This window comes from Triticum dicoccoides, chromosome 5B, assembly GCF_002162155.2.
Source record: "Triticum dicoccoides isolate Atlit2015 ecotype Zavitan chromosome 5B, WEW_v2.0, whole genome shotgun sequence".
In the NCBI taxonomy this organism is placed as follows: Eukaryota; Viridiplantae; Streptophyta; class Magnoliopsida; order Poales; family Poaceae; genus Triticum; species Triticum dicoccoides.
In genome coordinates, this window is record NC_041389.1 from 708,969,926 (window position 1) to 708,985,882 (window position 15,957).

Sequence of the window (15,957 nt, forward strand, 5' to 3'; positions counted from 1 at the left end):
CGCGGGTACTCCTCGAGCCGACCCGACTTTAGTCACCATCTGTAGTATGTATATATGTAAAGTATATACCCGTGATCACCTCCCGAGTGATCACGGCCCAATAGTATAGCAAGGTAGACTGACAAGAATGTAGGGCCAATGATGATAAACTAGCATCCTATACTCAGCATTTAGGATTGCGGGTAAGGTATCAATGACTGTAGCAACAATGACAAGCTATGCATCAGAATAGGATTAACGAAAAGCAGTAACATGCTACACTACTCTAATGAAAGCAGTATAGAGAAGAATAGGCGATATCTGGTGATCAAGGGGGGGGCTTGCCTGGTTGCTCTGGCAAGAAGGAGGGGTCGTCAACTCCGTAGTCGAACTGGGCAGCAGCAGCGTCGGTCTCGTAGTCTACCGGAGAGAAGAGGGGGAAGAAACAATGAATACAATGCAACCAGATGCATATCAATGCATGACATGACAAGTAACGATGCTAGGTGTGCCCAATCGCGGTAGTAGGTGATACCGACGAAGGGGGAAACATCCGGGAAAGTATCCCCGGTGTTTCGCGTTTTCGGGCAGAGGTACCGGAGGGGGAAAGTTGCGAGTATGATAGGTTAGGGATGTGTGGCAGACAAACGGTCTGCGTATCCGATTCGTCTCGTCGTTCTGAGCAACTTTCATGTAGAAAGTATTTTCATCCGAGTTACGGATTAAAAGATATGATTTTCTAAAGATTTAAATCATTTTCTGATTTTAATTAGTTATTTAATTCGAACATTATCCAGAACAGTGCATGATGACGCAGGCATGACATCAGAGTGATGTCAGCATGTCAACTGGTCGGTTGACCAGTCAAACCAGACAGGTGGGTCCAGTGGGACCCACATGTCATTGTCAGGGGCATTAACAGAGTTTTGAAACTAACTAAATGGGCTAATTAGTGGGTGGGGCCCGGTAGTCAGTGAGAGATTAATGTTTAATTAACTAATTTAATTAATTAGCAAATTATCGATTTATTTTTATTCGTTTATGGCATGGGCCCCGCATGTCAGTGCCACTGGGCTGCCCAGTCAGCACGTTGACTGGGTCAATCCAGTCAACGGGGCCCCCATGGCCCACTGGCAGTGACCCATGGGTGGGGCCCGCCTAGCCACGTCGGCGGACGGCGCCGGAACGACGCCGCCGAGACAAAACGAGGCGGCGCGGCTCGGGAGGTGGCCGGAAATCACCTACAGGGCATCGTTCATCGAGTTTTCGGGCGCGTTCGAGAGCTACGGCTGCGCCGCGTCCAACGGTGGTGATTGTGGCGGCAGGGGTGACCGGAATCGAGCGCGGCGAGCTCATCGGCGGACGGCCGGAGTCGGGCGCGGGAGGAAACGGCGAGGCATCATGTTTGCGAAAGAAAGGGGAGGCCAGGCGAGTTATACGCGAGGCGGCGAACGCAACGGGCGCTGGCCCGTGACCATTTGGTCACCGGAGGCACGCCGACGACGAGCGCAGGCGGCAACGCGTTCGGGCGCCCAACGGGGACGGCGTTAGGAGGCACGGGAGAGAGCGTGCGCTGGCGCGTTGGGCTCCTAGGAACCCCAGGAGTACAACGGTGGGTTCGGGCGAGCGTGACGGCGGCGGTGGCCACGGCGGCGAGGTACACCGCGGCGACCAAAGCCTCGGCACGACGACGAGCTAGTTAGAGCGTGAGCTATGGGAGCTAGAGGGCAGAGGGGGGGAGGCAGCTCACCTAGCGGCACGCACGATGGCCCTTGGTGGCTTAGTAGCAGCAGAGTCGACGGCGCTCGTCGGAGATGCGTCGGGGAACCGAGGAAGAAGACGAGGCCGGGGGAGCGTTCGTGGGCGTCCGGCGTCCTGCGTCCTGACGGGGAGCCGTACACGAGGGAGGCGGAGCGATCGGACACGTCGGAGCGGCTTGGAGGTCGCAGCGGCCGCGAGTTCTACGACGGCGAGGCCATGGCGGCGCTCTGTTGCGGTGGGGAACGAGGGGGAGATGGATCTGGAGGGGAGAGGGAGAGGCGCAGGAGCCAAGGCGGGAGTGGGGGCGAGTGGGGAGGGGAGCCCGAGGGGGCGCGGCGTCGGCATCCTTATCCCCTCGGCGGGGACGGCGAGGTGGTGCGACGGGGACACGCCCCTGTTCCAACCCAGGTCTGGGGGAACAGGAAGGGAGACGGCAGGGGAAGGCGGGCCGGGCCGGCTGGGTTAGCTGGGCTAGTTGGCCCAGGGGGGTTTGGGGTTTTTTTTTCCTTTCTCTTTCTTTCTTTCTTTATTTTTCTTTTCCTTTTTCTGTTTTATTTAATTTAGGGCATTTAGATATTTTATAAAATCGTGTCTTCTACACCATAATTACCTATGTCATTTTTGGCCCTGTTAGAACATTTTTGTTTCAACTTCTAAAAACTTTTGTTGTTTGCCATTTTTTTTTGAATTGATTTCTGGATCGTTTGAACTTACGAAAGTTTAGCAACAGTGATCAAAGATGACATGGCATCATTAGGAGAGTTTACTGTGGCCTAATTATCCGGGCGTTACAGCCGTATGACCAGAGGGAAGTTTCAGAGCATTCAAGAGAAATTAAAAAGAATGGTTCAGTGGGGAGAGTACTCTAGTGGCGGCAAATAAATTCTCATCAAAGCGGTCGTGCAATCCTTGCCAACCTTTTTGATGGGTGTTTTTAAACTACCTGCAGGGCTCTGTGAAGATCTAATGAAAATGATAAGAGAGTTTTGATGGAGTTCTAGTAAGAATCAGCGGCGCACACACTGGATTTCCTGGGATTGCATGATCAGACCAAAGACATGCAGAGGCATGGGCTTCCGAGACTTGCAGATTTTTAATCGGGCTCTTTTGGCTAAGCAGGCATGGAGATTATTAGAAAAACCCGATAGTCTTTGTGCCCAAGTGCTCAGGGCCAAGTACTACCCAAATGGGCCACTGGTAGACACATTTTTTACGGGTAATGCATCCTCCACTTGGAAAGCTATTGAGTACGGCCTCGAACTGCTGAAGGAAGGAATTATATGGCGTATAGGTGACGGTGCAAAGGTCCGGATATGGAGAGACCCATGGATTCCCCGTGGCACTTCATGTCGGCCCATTACCCCTAGAAGACGTTGCCGCCTCAAATGGGTTGCTGAACTGTTAACCACTGATGGAACATGGAATAGAGGGCTGCTACAACACTATTTTTATCAAGTTGACATTGACGTGATCATGAAAATCAAACCCTCACAACGGCTGGAGTCTGACTTTGTGGCATGGTTTCCTGATAACCGCGGCTTGTTCTCCGTGAAGAGTGCATACTCTCTTGGTTTACAGGAGAAAATGTCTGAAAATGAACTTGGAGCGTCCAGCGCTCGTCTGGATGGCCGGCGCCCTGTCTGGGACTTGATTTGGAAGAGTCAAGCGCAGCCAAAAGTACGTATATTTGCGTGGAAAGCTGCACATGAATCTCTAGCTACAGAAGCTACAAAAAAATTGAAACACATGCAATCTGTTCAGCCTTGCACCATATGCGGACATGACACAAAGGATGCTCATCATGCCCTCATTCGCTGCCCCCCATGCAGCCGGTCTCTGGAATGCTATGAGACAAGTTTGGGACCTCCCCAATGAGGCCGACCTTCAGGATACTGAGCCGGAGTGGATCTTCCGTCTCCTTGAGAAACGGAATGATCCCCAACGACTCTTCATTATGATGATCCTATGGCGGTCTTGGCATGTTCGCCATGAAGTAACCCACCATAAACTAGCGGTTCCAATCGAGGCCTCTCGTCGCTTCCTCGCCAGCTATGTGTCATCGCTATTGTCGTTGGAACAATACCCTGATGCGGACCCGACCAAAGGTAAACAGGTGGTGGATTATTTTTGGTGAGCCCATATGGAAGCAGAAGCCCATACCACATGTGGAACGTTGGACGCAAAACTCAACGTCGATGGGTCCTTTTTGCTCACAGATGGTACCGCTGGTGCAGGGATGCTTCTCCGTGATCACACTGGGGCTGTGATGCTTGCTGCAATCAGAGGTTTTGGGAGCTGCATAGACGCGGTGGAGGCCGAGTTGGCAGCAATTCATGAAGGTATTATTTTGGCCCTCAATTGGACTAAACTAGACATTGTGGTGGAGACCGATTGTGCCGAAGCTGTACAAATGATCTCAGCATCTGGGCAAGATCGATCAGCACATACTCATAGAGTAATGGAGATCAGATCGCTACTGGCTCAAGAAAGGAGGATCCATATAATCAAGATCAGGGGTAATGTAAACATAGTCATACTCTTGCTCAAATGGGACGAACGCAACAGCGGACTGCGTGCTGGTTGCGCACGCCTCCTGACGAGATTGCGAGTATTGTTGCTGCTGATTGTAATCATATTATCTGATAAATGAAAATCCCTTTCCCGCAAAAAAAAAACGACAGAGAATTTTGCAAGTCTTTTTTTTTTTCTTTGAGGGGGAGAATTTTGCAAGTCTAGGATAGTTCCATCTGCCTGGACGCCAAGACAAACAAATATGTCCAAAACAAATAAAACAAAGAAACAAACAAAAGAAGACACAAAGCTGAGATAAATAAAGGGCCACAAAGAATACTGATGTATGAGATGTGCAAAAACTGAATCACGGACGCCGGCCGGCCCTTCTCCTCGGGCACGGTCTCGGATCAGTGGGACCCTTCCCCTCCAGCGGAAATCCGATCGGTCCCTTCCCTCGGAGACGCCAAAACAATAGAAATGGATGTCTCGGACAGAAAGTGGCGCCCAGCCAGAAGACAACCAGTGCCGTCGACCGACCAATATCCCCATATACTCCCTCCGTTCCTAAATAAATATAGATCTTTGTAGAGAGTTCAACAAATGACTACATACGAAGCAAAATGAGTGAATCTACACTCTAAAATATGGCTATATACATCCGTATGTGGTGGTCCATTTAAAATCTTTAAAAACTTATACTGTATTTAGGAACGGAGGGAGTATAATATTACGTAGTACTATATACTTCTCCATCAATCCTCATAAAATATACTCCTCCAGCAAGCCGCCTCTGCTTTCTCCCCCACTCCGCCTCCTTCACCGCTTCACAGGCGTCGAGGTTGAAAAATTGGCGGCGACATGATGGCTACCAGCGAGCCGCAAACCCCGGCGCCCCAGCTGGATTTCCTCGAGCTGGCCAGTCTTCTCCGGCGCAAGGTCGATGGTGAGTCATTCCCTCACAGCTTCATCCATGAGGCGGACCCCTACTCGGCTCCCCCGGAGGTCCTCGTCCGTGGGCGCGAGCACGCTCCGGGCACCGACCAAGGCGACGGCAAAGGAGTTGCTTGGTACTTCTGTAGCCGCGCCAAATACCACCAGGGCGGGGTTGGTGGGTCTGCGCCGAAGCGAAGCCGCCAGGTCGGCGGCGGCGCCGCCGCCGGAAAGACGTTCTAGCACTCGGAGAAGGGGAAGCAGGGCATCCTAGGCCCCGATAGGAAACCCACTGGGGCGTACAGGGACACGCTCACTTACGTGCTGAAGATCAAGAACCCGCCTGATGCGCGGAAAACGTATCGAAACAAAAGTCTTGGTTGGATCATGGTGGAGATTGGGCTCGACCACCAACAGCTGATGCTCTGCAAGGTGTACAGGTCGCCCAAGACCGATCCGGAAACACATACGGCAGCCAGAACCGCCCGCGTAGATGACGTCGGTCCGGCTGCCGGTACCGGCATATCTGGAGTTGAAGTCCGGCAGCATGACTGCGGTGCAAGAGGCCGGACCGATTCTAGACGAGTCGCTGGATCTGCCCGACGGGGACACGCCGGCGCCGCGGCCTGCTTCGTGTGACTACAATCTGCATTCCCCGGCGGTCATCCAGAATCCAGCTCTCTCCATCGACCCCGCCTCCATGCACGGCCACGGCACCCTGGCGATTGTGAAGAAGGGCAATGCTGCGTCGGCCGCTGCAACCGTCGTGATGAACTTCGGTGGTTCATCGATACCGACAGCTGAGCGGATGAAAGAGATGGCCAAGCTCGTCCTAAGCTCGGAGAATCCGGCGCTTGTTATGTCCGCCATGGACAACACTACCACCAACATTTTTCTGGTAACATTTATCTACCTCTCTGCTGACTCTATTGATCCATTAGTACGTGCTTACGAATGTGCACATAAAAATGACTGTGTAGGCCGCATGGACGGCTCTGACAGGCGGCGTCCGAAAGGCGAGTGAAATCCGGGAGCTCATCATCACAAAGCAGCTGCATCTCAGGTGTGTGTAGTGTTTAATTTCTGTATTTCGTGTGCATGCGATCCTCATGTATAGTCTGTCCTCTGCTTCGCTTTGCTCTGCTCTTCTCTGCTCAGGACGATTGATGAGCTTGGATTAGACAGCACAACTGTATCAGGTATGTTGAAGTCATTCTGCATATCCTCTCTTGTTTGCTACAAAAAAAAATCTGCATCTCTCGTACTCTCTCCGTTCGAAATTATTTGTCTCGAAAATGGATGTATCTAGAACTAAAATACGTCTAGATACCCATTTCTGCGACAAGTAATCCCGAACGGAGGGAGTACCTGCTAAATTCAGTGCATCATCTCAGAATACTCCCTCCGTCCCAAAATTCTTATTTTAGATTTGTCTAGATACGCTGTACATTTTCACTAATCCAATCCCAAGATAGGCATTTACAAATTTAACTTTTATGAACGATAGTGGCGAGCCTGCCTTTATTAGTACGAGCATATATATGCTTGTTCACTTCCACCGATCAACATGCGTTCTCAACTTCTCCTGCACCTCTACAGCTCTATTCATCTTCCGTTTCATTTTTCGACAAAGGATGGCTTTCATTTTCTTAAAATGAAGCATCAAGTAAAGAGTACAAACACAATGAACACAAATACGGCCTTTACACGGGTAGGATGCACACATCCAACATTAACCCACAAAACACACCGGCAAAAAGTAGACTTATACAAGACCATAGTTATGCCTAAGTAAGAAAAGGAAAACCCAAAGTGATCAAAACAGTAATCAACAAACTACTACAACGACCATAACCTCATCAACTATCTTTTGACATCAAAAGGACCACGAGGTTCTTCAATAGCAACGCTCTCAGGAAGGAAACAACGCTCAAGCGCCATCGCCACCGGATTGGACCTTTGAAAGCCCGATTCTTAGTTTTTATCCTGGAGATCAAAGTCTGAGCACACGCAAGCAATGCCTTCAACAAGATAATGATGCAAAAACAGTGTGCCTTGTTGGGTATAACCAACTTAGGCCATACCTAGATTTTCACCACGGAGCTCGAGAATGGGTACTCAAGAAGCATCACATCAGAGTCCATGTGTTTTGTTGCCACCACTTTTTCCGCGATCCAAACAACTACATGTGTTGTGCTAGAAATCTCCGTCATCGCTGCACAATCATTTTCTTTGCATCAAGTCGCCGTTCATAGATTGTATTTTAGTGCCAAAGACAAGCTGACTGGAATGAGAGCCACCAAAACTTATAAAGAAGCCTTCACATCCAAAAGGAGTAGTCGTCGATATGGAGGGAGGAACCATCATAAAGACCTTTCGATGGCAACGACAATCCGTACCGAGGGTGCCGCCGTATGCCGGTGTGACCATTAGACGGACCAACACCAACAGTGGTCAGTAGAGCACACGACAACTGACTGCCACCCCAATAGAAAGAGCCATGCACAAGCCCATCGGCTCATCGACTCCATGGCCGGATCTGGGAGCGGCACCTTGTAGCCTCCATGCGTCGTCAAAGACCTGAGTCCAGCAAATCGTCGGGCACGCTGCCTACAGTAATAACACGCGGAGCAGAACTCGTCGCCTGCAGCCGCCACCGGCACCACAGATGCGGCGTGGCACAAACGGCCACCACTCCCGAAGCCATAAGTGAGCCACTCCGGGCCACATCACCGCACTCAGGCACAAGATCCAGGCGAGCAGCACGTCGAGCTTCCGCTTCTGCTGCATCTTGTATACCGCTGCCGCTTGTATTCACTGCTGCTACAACTGCTGTTTAGCAGTAAGAACCGCCGCTTCTTCTCAGAAATCGATGTCATGCTGCCGCAATTTTACCATCACTGCCGCTCACTTCGAGTCGCCGCCACGACGGCCCCACGGGCTTTGCCCGGTGGCGGCATCCGGCAATAGCGGGGGGAGAGAAGCCGGATTGAGATCGCCTCCCGTGTTGCCCGTCCGGACAATGCAGGGGCAGTTCCATATCGCTTGTTTTCCCCATGTTCCGCTTCATGGACTGAATTTTTAGGTTCTTTATACATCAGTTTTTGGCCTTAGTCGTTGTCATATAGCCACATTCTTTACGTCAGAGCACCCCTCTTTTGTGCCTTCAACAAGACGGCTTTCGGCTTAAAAAAAACAAAACAAGACGGCTTTTGTATGATCAATTTATATAGCTCTAATTCCAATGAAATTGTTTATATCACTACATTGACCTCACTACACAGCTTGAACAAAGTTTTTTTTAAACTGTTTGTATTGCTTACCACATGTGTCACGTGGTCACAGCTTGAACAATATTGATTGTCCACATAGTGTGATGTATATTTACGACGGATATGCTTCGTGGAACAAGAACACGTTTCTTCCCTCACACAAAAGTTAATTCTCTGTGTTATAATTTTTCTTTTATTCATATTATACATCACCCGTCCGGCAAATTCATGGTGATAGAAAACAAGAAACATGTGGCATGCTTACTAATTTAAACACGTACTAGTACTAGATAATCCAACACTTTGCATTTCTTTGGCACTAGTACATTTCCAGTCATTCACGTTGCCTTTCTCCTTGTCAAACTCAACAGGTTGTTTGGATGAGTTGGAATCACATCTCCAGTATGTTGCGATGACTAAAGAGCTGACTCCTAGGACAAGAGATTACCTTGTTTTCTTTGGACAACGCACATCTACGAAAATATTTTTTGAGTATTTAAATAAACTCGGGAAAGGGACACTGCAGGTATATGCTTCTAGCAAACGCAATAATTTGGTGATTTAATTAAATATTTATTATCAGGCCTTTGTTTCTATCATCCTTCTCTGTCCTATTATCTTATTTATGGATGGAACTGTGAAGGATAGTGTAATTAGATAGACATATTTCCGGAATGGTTTATCAATGTCTTGCTGCCGTAGAAACTGATGAATATGTTACTACCTCCATTCCTAAATATAAGACGTTGGGGCAGTTTAAATTAAACTGCCAGCATGTAATATTTAGGAACGGAGGTAGTGTTTTCAAGAGGATAGTAACAATGGTTGACAATATCTGAGTCTTATTTCTATATATTCATTAAATTGGCACACTTGATTCATAGACAATTTGAACTTAAAATTTATGTTTAGTCAAATTGGCAAGTGAACTTGGTGGTGAAAGTGCGTATGAAATTTCAGGAATGGGAACTGCGCCCTGTCACTACTTTTGGAAGGGTTGGTAGCGACTTGGCTGCAGCTATCATTGCCAGAGACTTGGGATCAGCAGAAATACAGGCATGTTCTTTCATTTTGCAAAAAGACACGCATTGAAAGCTTGCTGCCGTTTCCCGCAAAAAAAAAAAAAGCTTGCTGTCGGGCTCAAGAAGAAGATAGTCAGAGCACCCGCCCTGCGAAGAACAAGGTGGGTGGGTGGGCTACGCGCAAACCTGCTGATAGTACCCCACCAGACCCTAAAATCTACAAATAAGTTTAACAGCTATAGATAATGGATTGTGTGGTGTCTCTGTACTATGTTATGCAGTATGTTTAATGCTAGTATAATTGACTTCCCTGATACGCAATATATAGGCCTGGAAGGATCAAGACAGTATCTTCACATGTGATCCTAAAGTTTGTGCAAAGGCAATACCACTGCCCCACTTGACATTTGATGAGGCAGCTGACATTGGGTTCTTTGCTGCAAAGGTATTCTCCTTGTTTTTTTTTGTGGATTAGGTGTTGGCTAGGCAGTGATTTACCAATCGTACATGATCTTCTATTATTACACGTAGTCAATTACATACTTACTTACATATGTGAACTTATGCATCCCAGTCAATACAAATAGCTATGGAAGGTGGCAAAAAAGTTATAGTTAAGAACTCATACAACCCTCAAGCGTGCGGTACTGCGATCACTAAAACAAGAGATATGAGCAAGGTTTGTTGCATAACCATATCACTATGCTATGATTTGCTCTTCGATGTGCAATAACTAGTACTGGCACTGGAATGTACCATTTTTTCAGAGTACATTAACCAGCATTGTTTTGGAATCAAATATTACCATTCTGGACATAGAGAGGACGAGTGAGCTGAACCAGGAGGCTTTTGTAGTAAAGGTACTTACTTAGCAATAGACATGTGACTCTTTTAGCTATGTATTTATTTATTGAGTTCTATTGGTTATCTCACTATGCTATTTATTTTTTTGCGGGGTATCTCATTATGCTATTTGGGCAGGCCATCTCAATTTTTAAATATTTTGAAGATTTGGGCATCTATGTCGATTGGGTGGCTGCTCGTGAAGGCAAGATGTGTTTTACACTAGTTCCATCAAAAAAGTTGAGTCAGGAATTGATCCAACCGGTAAATATTTATCCTGCTATGAATGTGTGCATTAATCAACGAAGAGGTCGAGAGTTATCCCTTTTTCCAAAAATAAAAAAAAATGAAACATTGATCCTGCTATTGTGTTTTTCAAAAAAAATTAAATGATATTGATACATTCGGTAGTTCCGATGATGTTACAGGCTCTTGATAATGCAGTTGAGGAGCTTAAAAAGTTTGCAACTGTTGATCGACAACAGAATAGATCAGTCATCTCACTAGTAGGGATGCCGCAGATGTCGACAGCCATTCTTGAAAAGGTAAGAACCACACATACACTTAGCAACTGACATTTTGGGTGTTTTGTCAGAAAACTATGAAACTGAATTTTGTCATAACAATGTCGAAAGTCACTTGTTATTTTGCATTGTTGTCATGGAATACAGGGCAGTATCATTGAACTGTTATCTGCTCATGGTTAATCATGTTGTATCCTACTATTCTTAATTATGTGTTGCTGCATTGCCAGGCGCTCAATGTTCTACGGAGCATGTATGTTGACGTCGAGAAGGTCTCGCAAGGACCATTCAAGGTTTTACTACCTATCTTACAAAAAAAAGAATATGATTTCTGTTTTGGCAGCATTGGAACATGATTTATCTTTGTGCTCTTATCTTTTTAATACGAATTGCAAACTTGGAACTGGATTTTTCGTGATTATGCAAGGGGGGTGACTGCGGTAATTATTCTTAAGCAGGTAACCAAGGTTTTGTTGATGGTCCATGACAGCGAGGCAAAAGACTGTGTGCAAGCCCTCCATTCAGCATTCTTTGAGGACGGCTTCGTATCAGAACTCCAGGGATCGGAGAAAGAATGCCAAATCCCGGTGAACTCGTCCGCGGCTGCAGTGGCGTCCAGCTCCGGCGCCAAGAAGAGAAAGGCGGGTGACGACCACCTGGAGGCTCCACTGGGCGTGCGTCAACTGCAAACGTTGGGCACTGACGCTGATGGTCGTCCGGGGGAAGCCGAAGCCCTGGTATCCCCGTATCCTGTGCCCGTCGGAGGGCATAACTTGTGGGAGGACGACTACTTGATGGGTAACAACTTCGGGCAATCGGACTACTTGTGGCCCCCCTTGCCTTTTGTTGACCACGACGCAGTGCAGAATGCTATTGAGGAGGCCCAGCGCGGGGCTGGAACTCCCCACCAGTGGTATCGACACACGTACTACAGCTACAGTGGTACGAAGCAGATGGAGCGCAGGCATCAGCAAAGGAGATGGTACAACCTTTGGTCACTGACAAACTACAGTCCCGACAATGTTTTCAAGTTTCTTACCCCATTTGTCGTGCTGTTGCTTGCTGCTTGTTTGGCAAGATTTCTTGCCAAACGCTCTTCTATGGAGTAAATAAAGAAAGCAAATAATAAAGCTAGACGGCAACTTGGGGGATCCGAATAGAGTTGATTTGTAGTATTGATCCCTTGTGTTAACAGTGGAAATTCTTGAGCGTGTTCCGGTGGTGGTCATTCGATAGGAAGTTGTTACTCTCCCTTTTGGTCCTTGGGCGTAGAATATGAATAAAATGGTGATTCTACTACTCCAATGCCAATTTGATACATCTTGTTCTGAAGCATCTTGACTCCCAGGGCTTGCCAGTAACAGACTTGCGGCCACCACGCATGCAGTTACCAATTTTTCATCTCCATATATAGGAGTATTTTGCATATGCCCTGATCCCCAGAACGAACATATACAACGGTTACACGACTAGCTATCTGTATTGTACTGTACGTGCTAGCTGCAGCTATTCAAGTTTCTGCTCAGGTAGGGACATCCTGATTGATTGACTGATGGCACTCCAACTTGTGCTCGGTTGGCGCCTCGAGCCTCTGCAGCAGAGCTTTCTTTTCCTCTTCGGGGAGGGCGAACACGGAGACAGACTTTTTTTTTTTGAACCAGGCTTACCTCTTTCCATTACTGCGACATAACGAAAATACAACCATGTCCAGGGAATGAAACGGGAACACAGAGACAGACTTGTCGCCGATTTGGCGATGTCGTCCTTGGTTGCCACAAACAGACTACTAGTAAAACATAACACTTCTGCTTCGGTACAACCCCCCTAAACACATGAACGGAGGAGATCTTTCCATACCCTTTCATCATAAAAGGTAGGATGGTCTTTTTGCACCCATCCCGATACACAACCTATGTTTTTTTTAGAATTATACAGAGTATGGACCGCTCAACGTACATGGAAGATGGAAGGTCAACTGGGCCGGCCCAGTAGCTGTCATGCAAAGAGACCGAACCACTAGAACAAGCATGCTATATTGGCCAACTAGCAGCGCGGCTGTTTAAGATCTTTCGTATTGGGGGGCCGTTTCCTTCCTTCTACGGAAAATCCAGAGCGTACAGATTTTCAACGTCCAGCTTCACAGTTTGAGCTCATCCAAAGGCCCAAAATGACATTGCAAAGTAAAAAAGTGTACATGTTTTTTTGCTGTTCGGTTTTCCATTGTTTATCTTCTTTTTTTCTCATTTCTTTGTGAAAACAGGAATGACTATTCTTTAAAAATTGTATCGCAAAAAAACATTATTTCAAAACTGCGTGAAGAAATTAAATATTTTTCGAAATCCCGAACATTTTTCAAAACACAAACAATTTTGAAACTCTGAACTTTTTCAAAAAATGCGACCATTACTTGTAATATTTGAACTTTTTTAAATATGAATAAATAAATAACTAAGTACGTATAGAAACCGGTAAAAACCGGCCTAGAACCATCTAGAAGGCTTCCAAAACCGGCACCTGCTGAGGCAACAAACAGATTAAAATGGCTGGCTCACGTTCACTTGTATCAATCGGTTCTATGAGAAATAGCGACTGTCTGACGCAATAAGAGGCAAATAGGGCTTTCCCCAACATGAGCCCGAAGGGAGAGATGTCGTCGCATAGTTGGGCGAAGGATTAAGCATATTTTTTCTATTTGGTTAATTTATTTTTCTTAGTTTTGAAAATTATTATTCTTTTCAAAACCAGTTCAAACATTTGAAAGAAAAATTGGAATACCAAAAAATGTCGTTCAAATATTGTTTACAATTTTTAAATCTTCTGGAATTTCAAAAAATGATCATGTTTTTAATTTTTTTGTTCCCAAATTTAAGAAATGTTTGGGTTTGGAAAAAGTTCATAAATTTTTAAAAAGTACGTGGTTTGTCATATGTGTTCGAAATTTTCATAAATTATTCAGAATTTGTTAAAAGTTTCGAAAAAAAGTGTTCCACTTTGTAAAAGTTTCATACAAAATTCGTTCATGTTGATGGATAATAACAAAAATTACAAATAATAGAAGTATTCAAATTGGGAAAAACTAAATGCTCACGGATGCATCCCAACAGGTGTTTTTTTACTATGGATAACTGACCTCAACTTCTTGCATCAGTCTGGCACAGACATATCAAGCCTCCATGTCATTTTTGAATGACTTTCGACACAGTTTGCACGTCGCGACACGTCCAACCATTTATCGGTCCCTTCTCACCAAGAAAACTCTAGAAAATACAAAGCATGTCAAAAATCCAAACAACTTGAGAAGATTTCTTGAATTGTTCATAGAACCCGATGGAAGAAATTAGGTCCATTCAAAGGATGTCGGAAAACAACATGCTTTCAGACGAATCCTTCTATTATCTACCCGAACACTCTCCATTGAACATGGTCTATTTTTAGACATGCTTGAAATGACCTCAACTTTTACAAGAAGGTGGGCATGCTCATGGTAGGTATTCATGCCTGGTTTGAACGACTTTCAACACCGTATGCAAGTTGTGACACATCCTACCATTTATTGACCTTTTTTAACCGGCTCCAAAAATGCAAAACTTATTGATAACTCAAACAACTTGGCATGATGGATTGAATTGGTCATACCATGCCATGAAAAAAATGGGGACATTTAAGGGATGTCGAGAAACTAGGTGCTCCCAAACAAACCCTTGCCTGCCTGAACACTCCGTTGAACAGGGTGTTATTTTCAGAATGTCAGCACCGACCCCAACTTTTTCAAGCACGTGGGCATGCACTACATGTCTGGTTTGAATAATTTTTGACACCAGACATGCCCGGTGATTTATCGACCTTTATTCACCAAAAAAACTCCAGAAAATACAAAACTTGTAAAAAAACCCAAACTACTTGGCATGGTGCCTTATATTGGTCATACAAGGATATGGAAAAAATGGGGCCATTTGACGGATATTGGAAAAGAACGTGCTCTCGAACATAGCCTTCTGGTGTATCTGATCACCCTACGTTGACCATGGTGTTTTTGGACATCATTGAAATGACCCTAACTTTTATAACTAGATGGTCATCTCATGGTAGGCATCCATGCAAGGTTTGAATGAATTCCAACACATTATGCAAGTTGCGACACGTCACGTCATTTATCGGTCTTTTTTCACCGAGAAAACTTCAGAAAATGTATAACTTGTCGAAAACCCAAACAATTTGGCGTGATGCCTTGAATTGGTCATAAAAATCCATGAAAAAAATTGGGGCCATTACAAGATGTCTGGAAACAACATCCTCTCAGATGGAGTCTTTTGACCTACCCCTATACACCCTTCATTAAATATGGTCTATTTTCGTGCTGATTTTTTTAATATATTATGTGTTTTTTCGACATCGTATGCAAAAGATATGACTGTTTTACTTTTTCATAACATTTTTTGCAAAACATGTCCAAATTTAAGTTCTTTAATTTTCCTAACTAGTAGATGTAGTAACATAACTACATCTCGAAGGATTTTAATTTTTGAAGTTTTTATCATTTTCTTTTGCCTTTTCCAAAACTGAAAAAGCGATAGGGGGTGGTAGAGTTTGAACCTTTAGTCCCGGTTTGAGACACGAACCGGGACTAAAGGGCATCACACCCTTTAGTCCCGGTTCGTGTCTCAAACCATCACTAAAGGTTAAGGCGTCGGGAAGGCATTAGTCCCGGTTCAAATGCGGTTTGAGAAACGAACCAGGACTAAAGGGCATCGCGCCCTTTAGTCCCGGTTTGTATCTCAAACCGAGACTAAAGATCCCATTTGAACCGGAACTAATGCCTTCCCGGCGCCTTAGCCACTCAAACCGGGACTAATGCAAACATTAGTCCCGGTTCGTGATGCAACCGAGACTAATGTGTACATTGAGCTGTGACCAAAGCCCTGTTTTCTACTAGTGTTTCTTAATTCTCCATTTTATAATATGTCAAAATTTACTTTTAAATGTAGAAGAAAATAGCTGAAACATATCATGGCAACTTTAGTGTAAACATCATGACAATTCATATGCAATAGACATGACAACTTTTAACCCAAAAAAATCATCAAAATATATTGATATGAGATCTAGTTTTGA

General features: G+C 45.6%; 1 protein-coding gene across 1 annotated transcript; it reads left to right on the forward strand.

The window, feature by feature from the left end:
* The first annotated feature begins 5,950 nt into the window (after nt 1–5,950).
* LOC119310670 (aspartokinase 1, chloroplastic-like) lies at nt 5,951–11,954 on the forward strand. The gene is made up of 11 exons (XM_037586334.1): nt 5,951–6,082; nt 6,165–6,247; nt 6,343–6,383; nt 8,828–8,982; nt 9,417–9,512; nt 9,807–9,923; nt 10,053–10,157; nt 10,246–10,338; nt 10,750–10,866; nt 11,076–11,138; nt 11,304–11,954. The coding sequence occupies exons 1-11, from the start codon at nt 5,954–5,956 to the stop codon at nt 11,952–11,954; spliced, it is 1,650 nt and encodes a 549-aa protein (XP_037442231.1). The 5' UTR covers nt 5,951–5,953.
* Nucleotides 11,955–15,957: the final 4,003 nt, after the last annotated feature.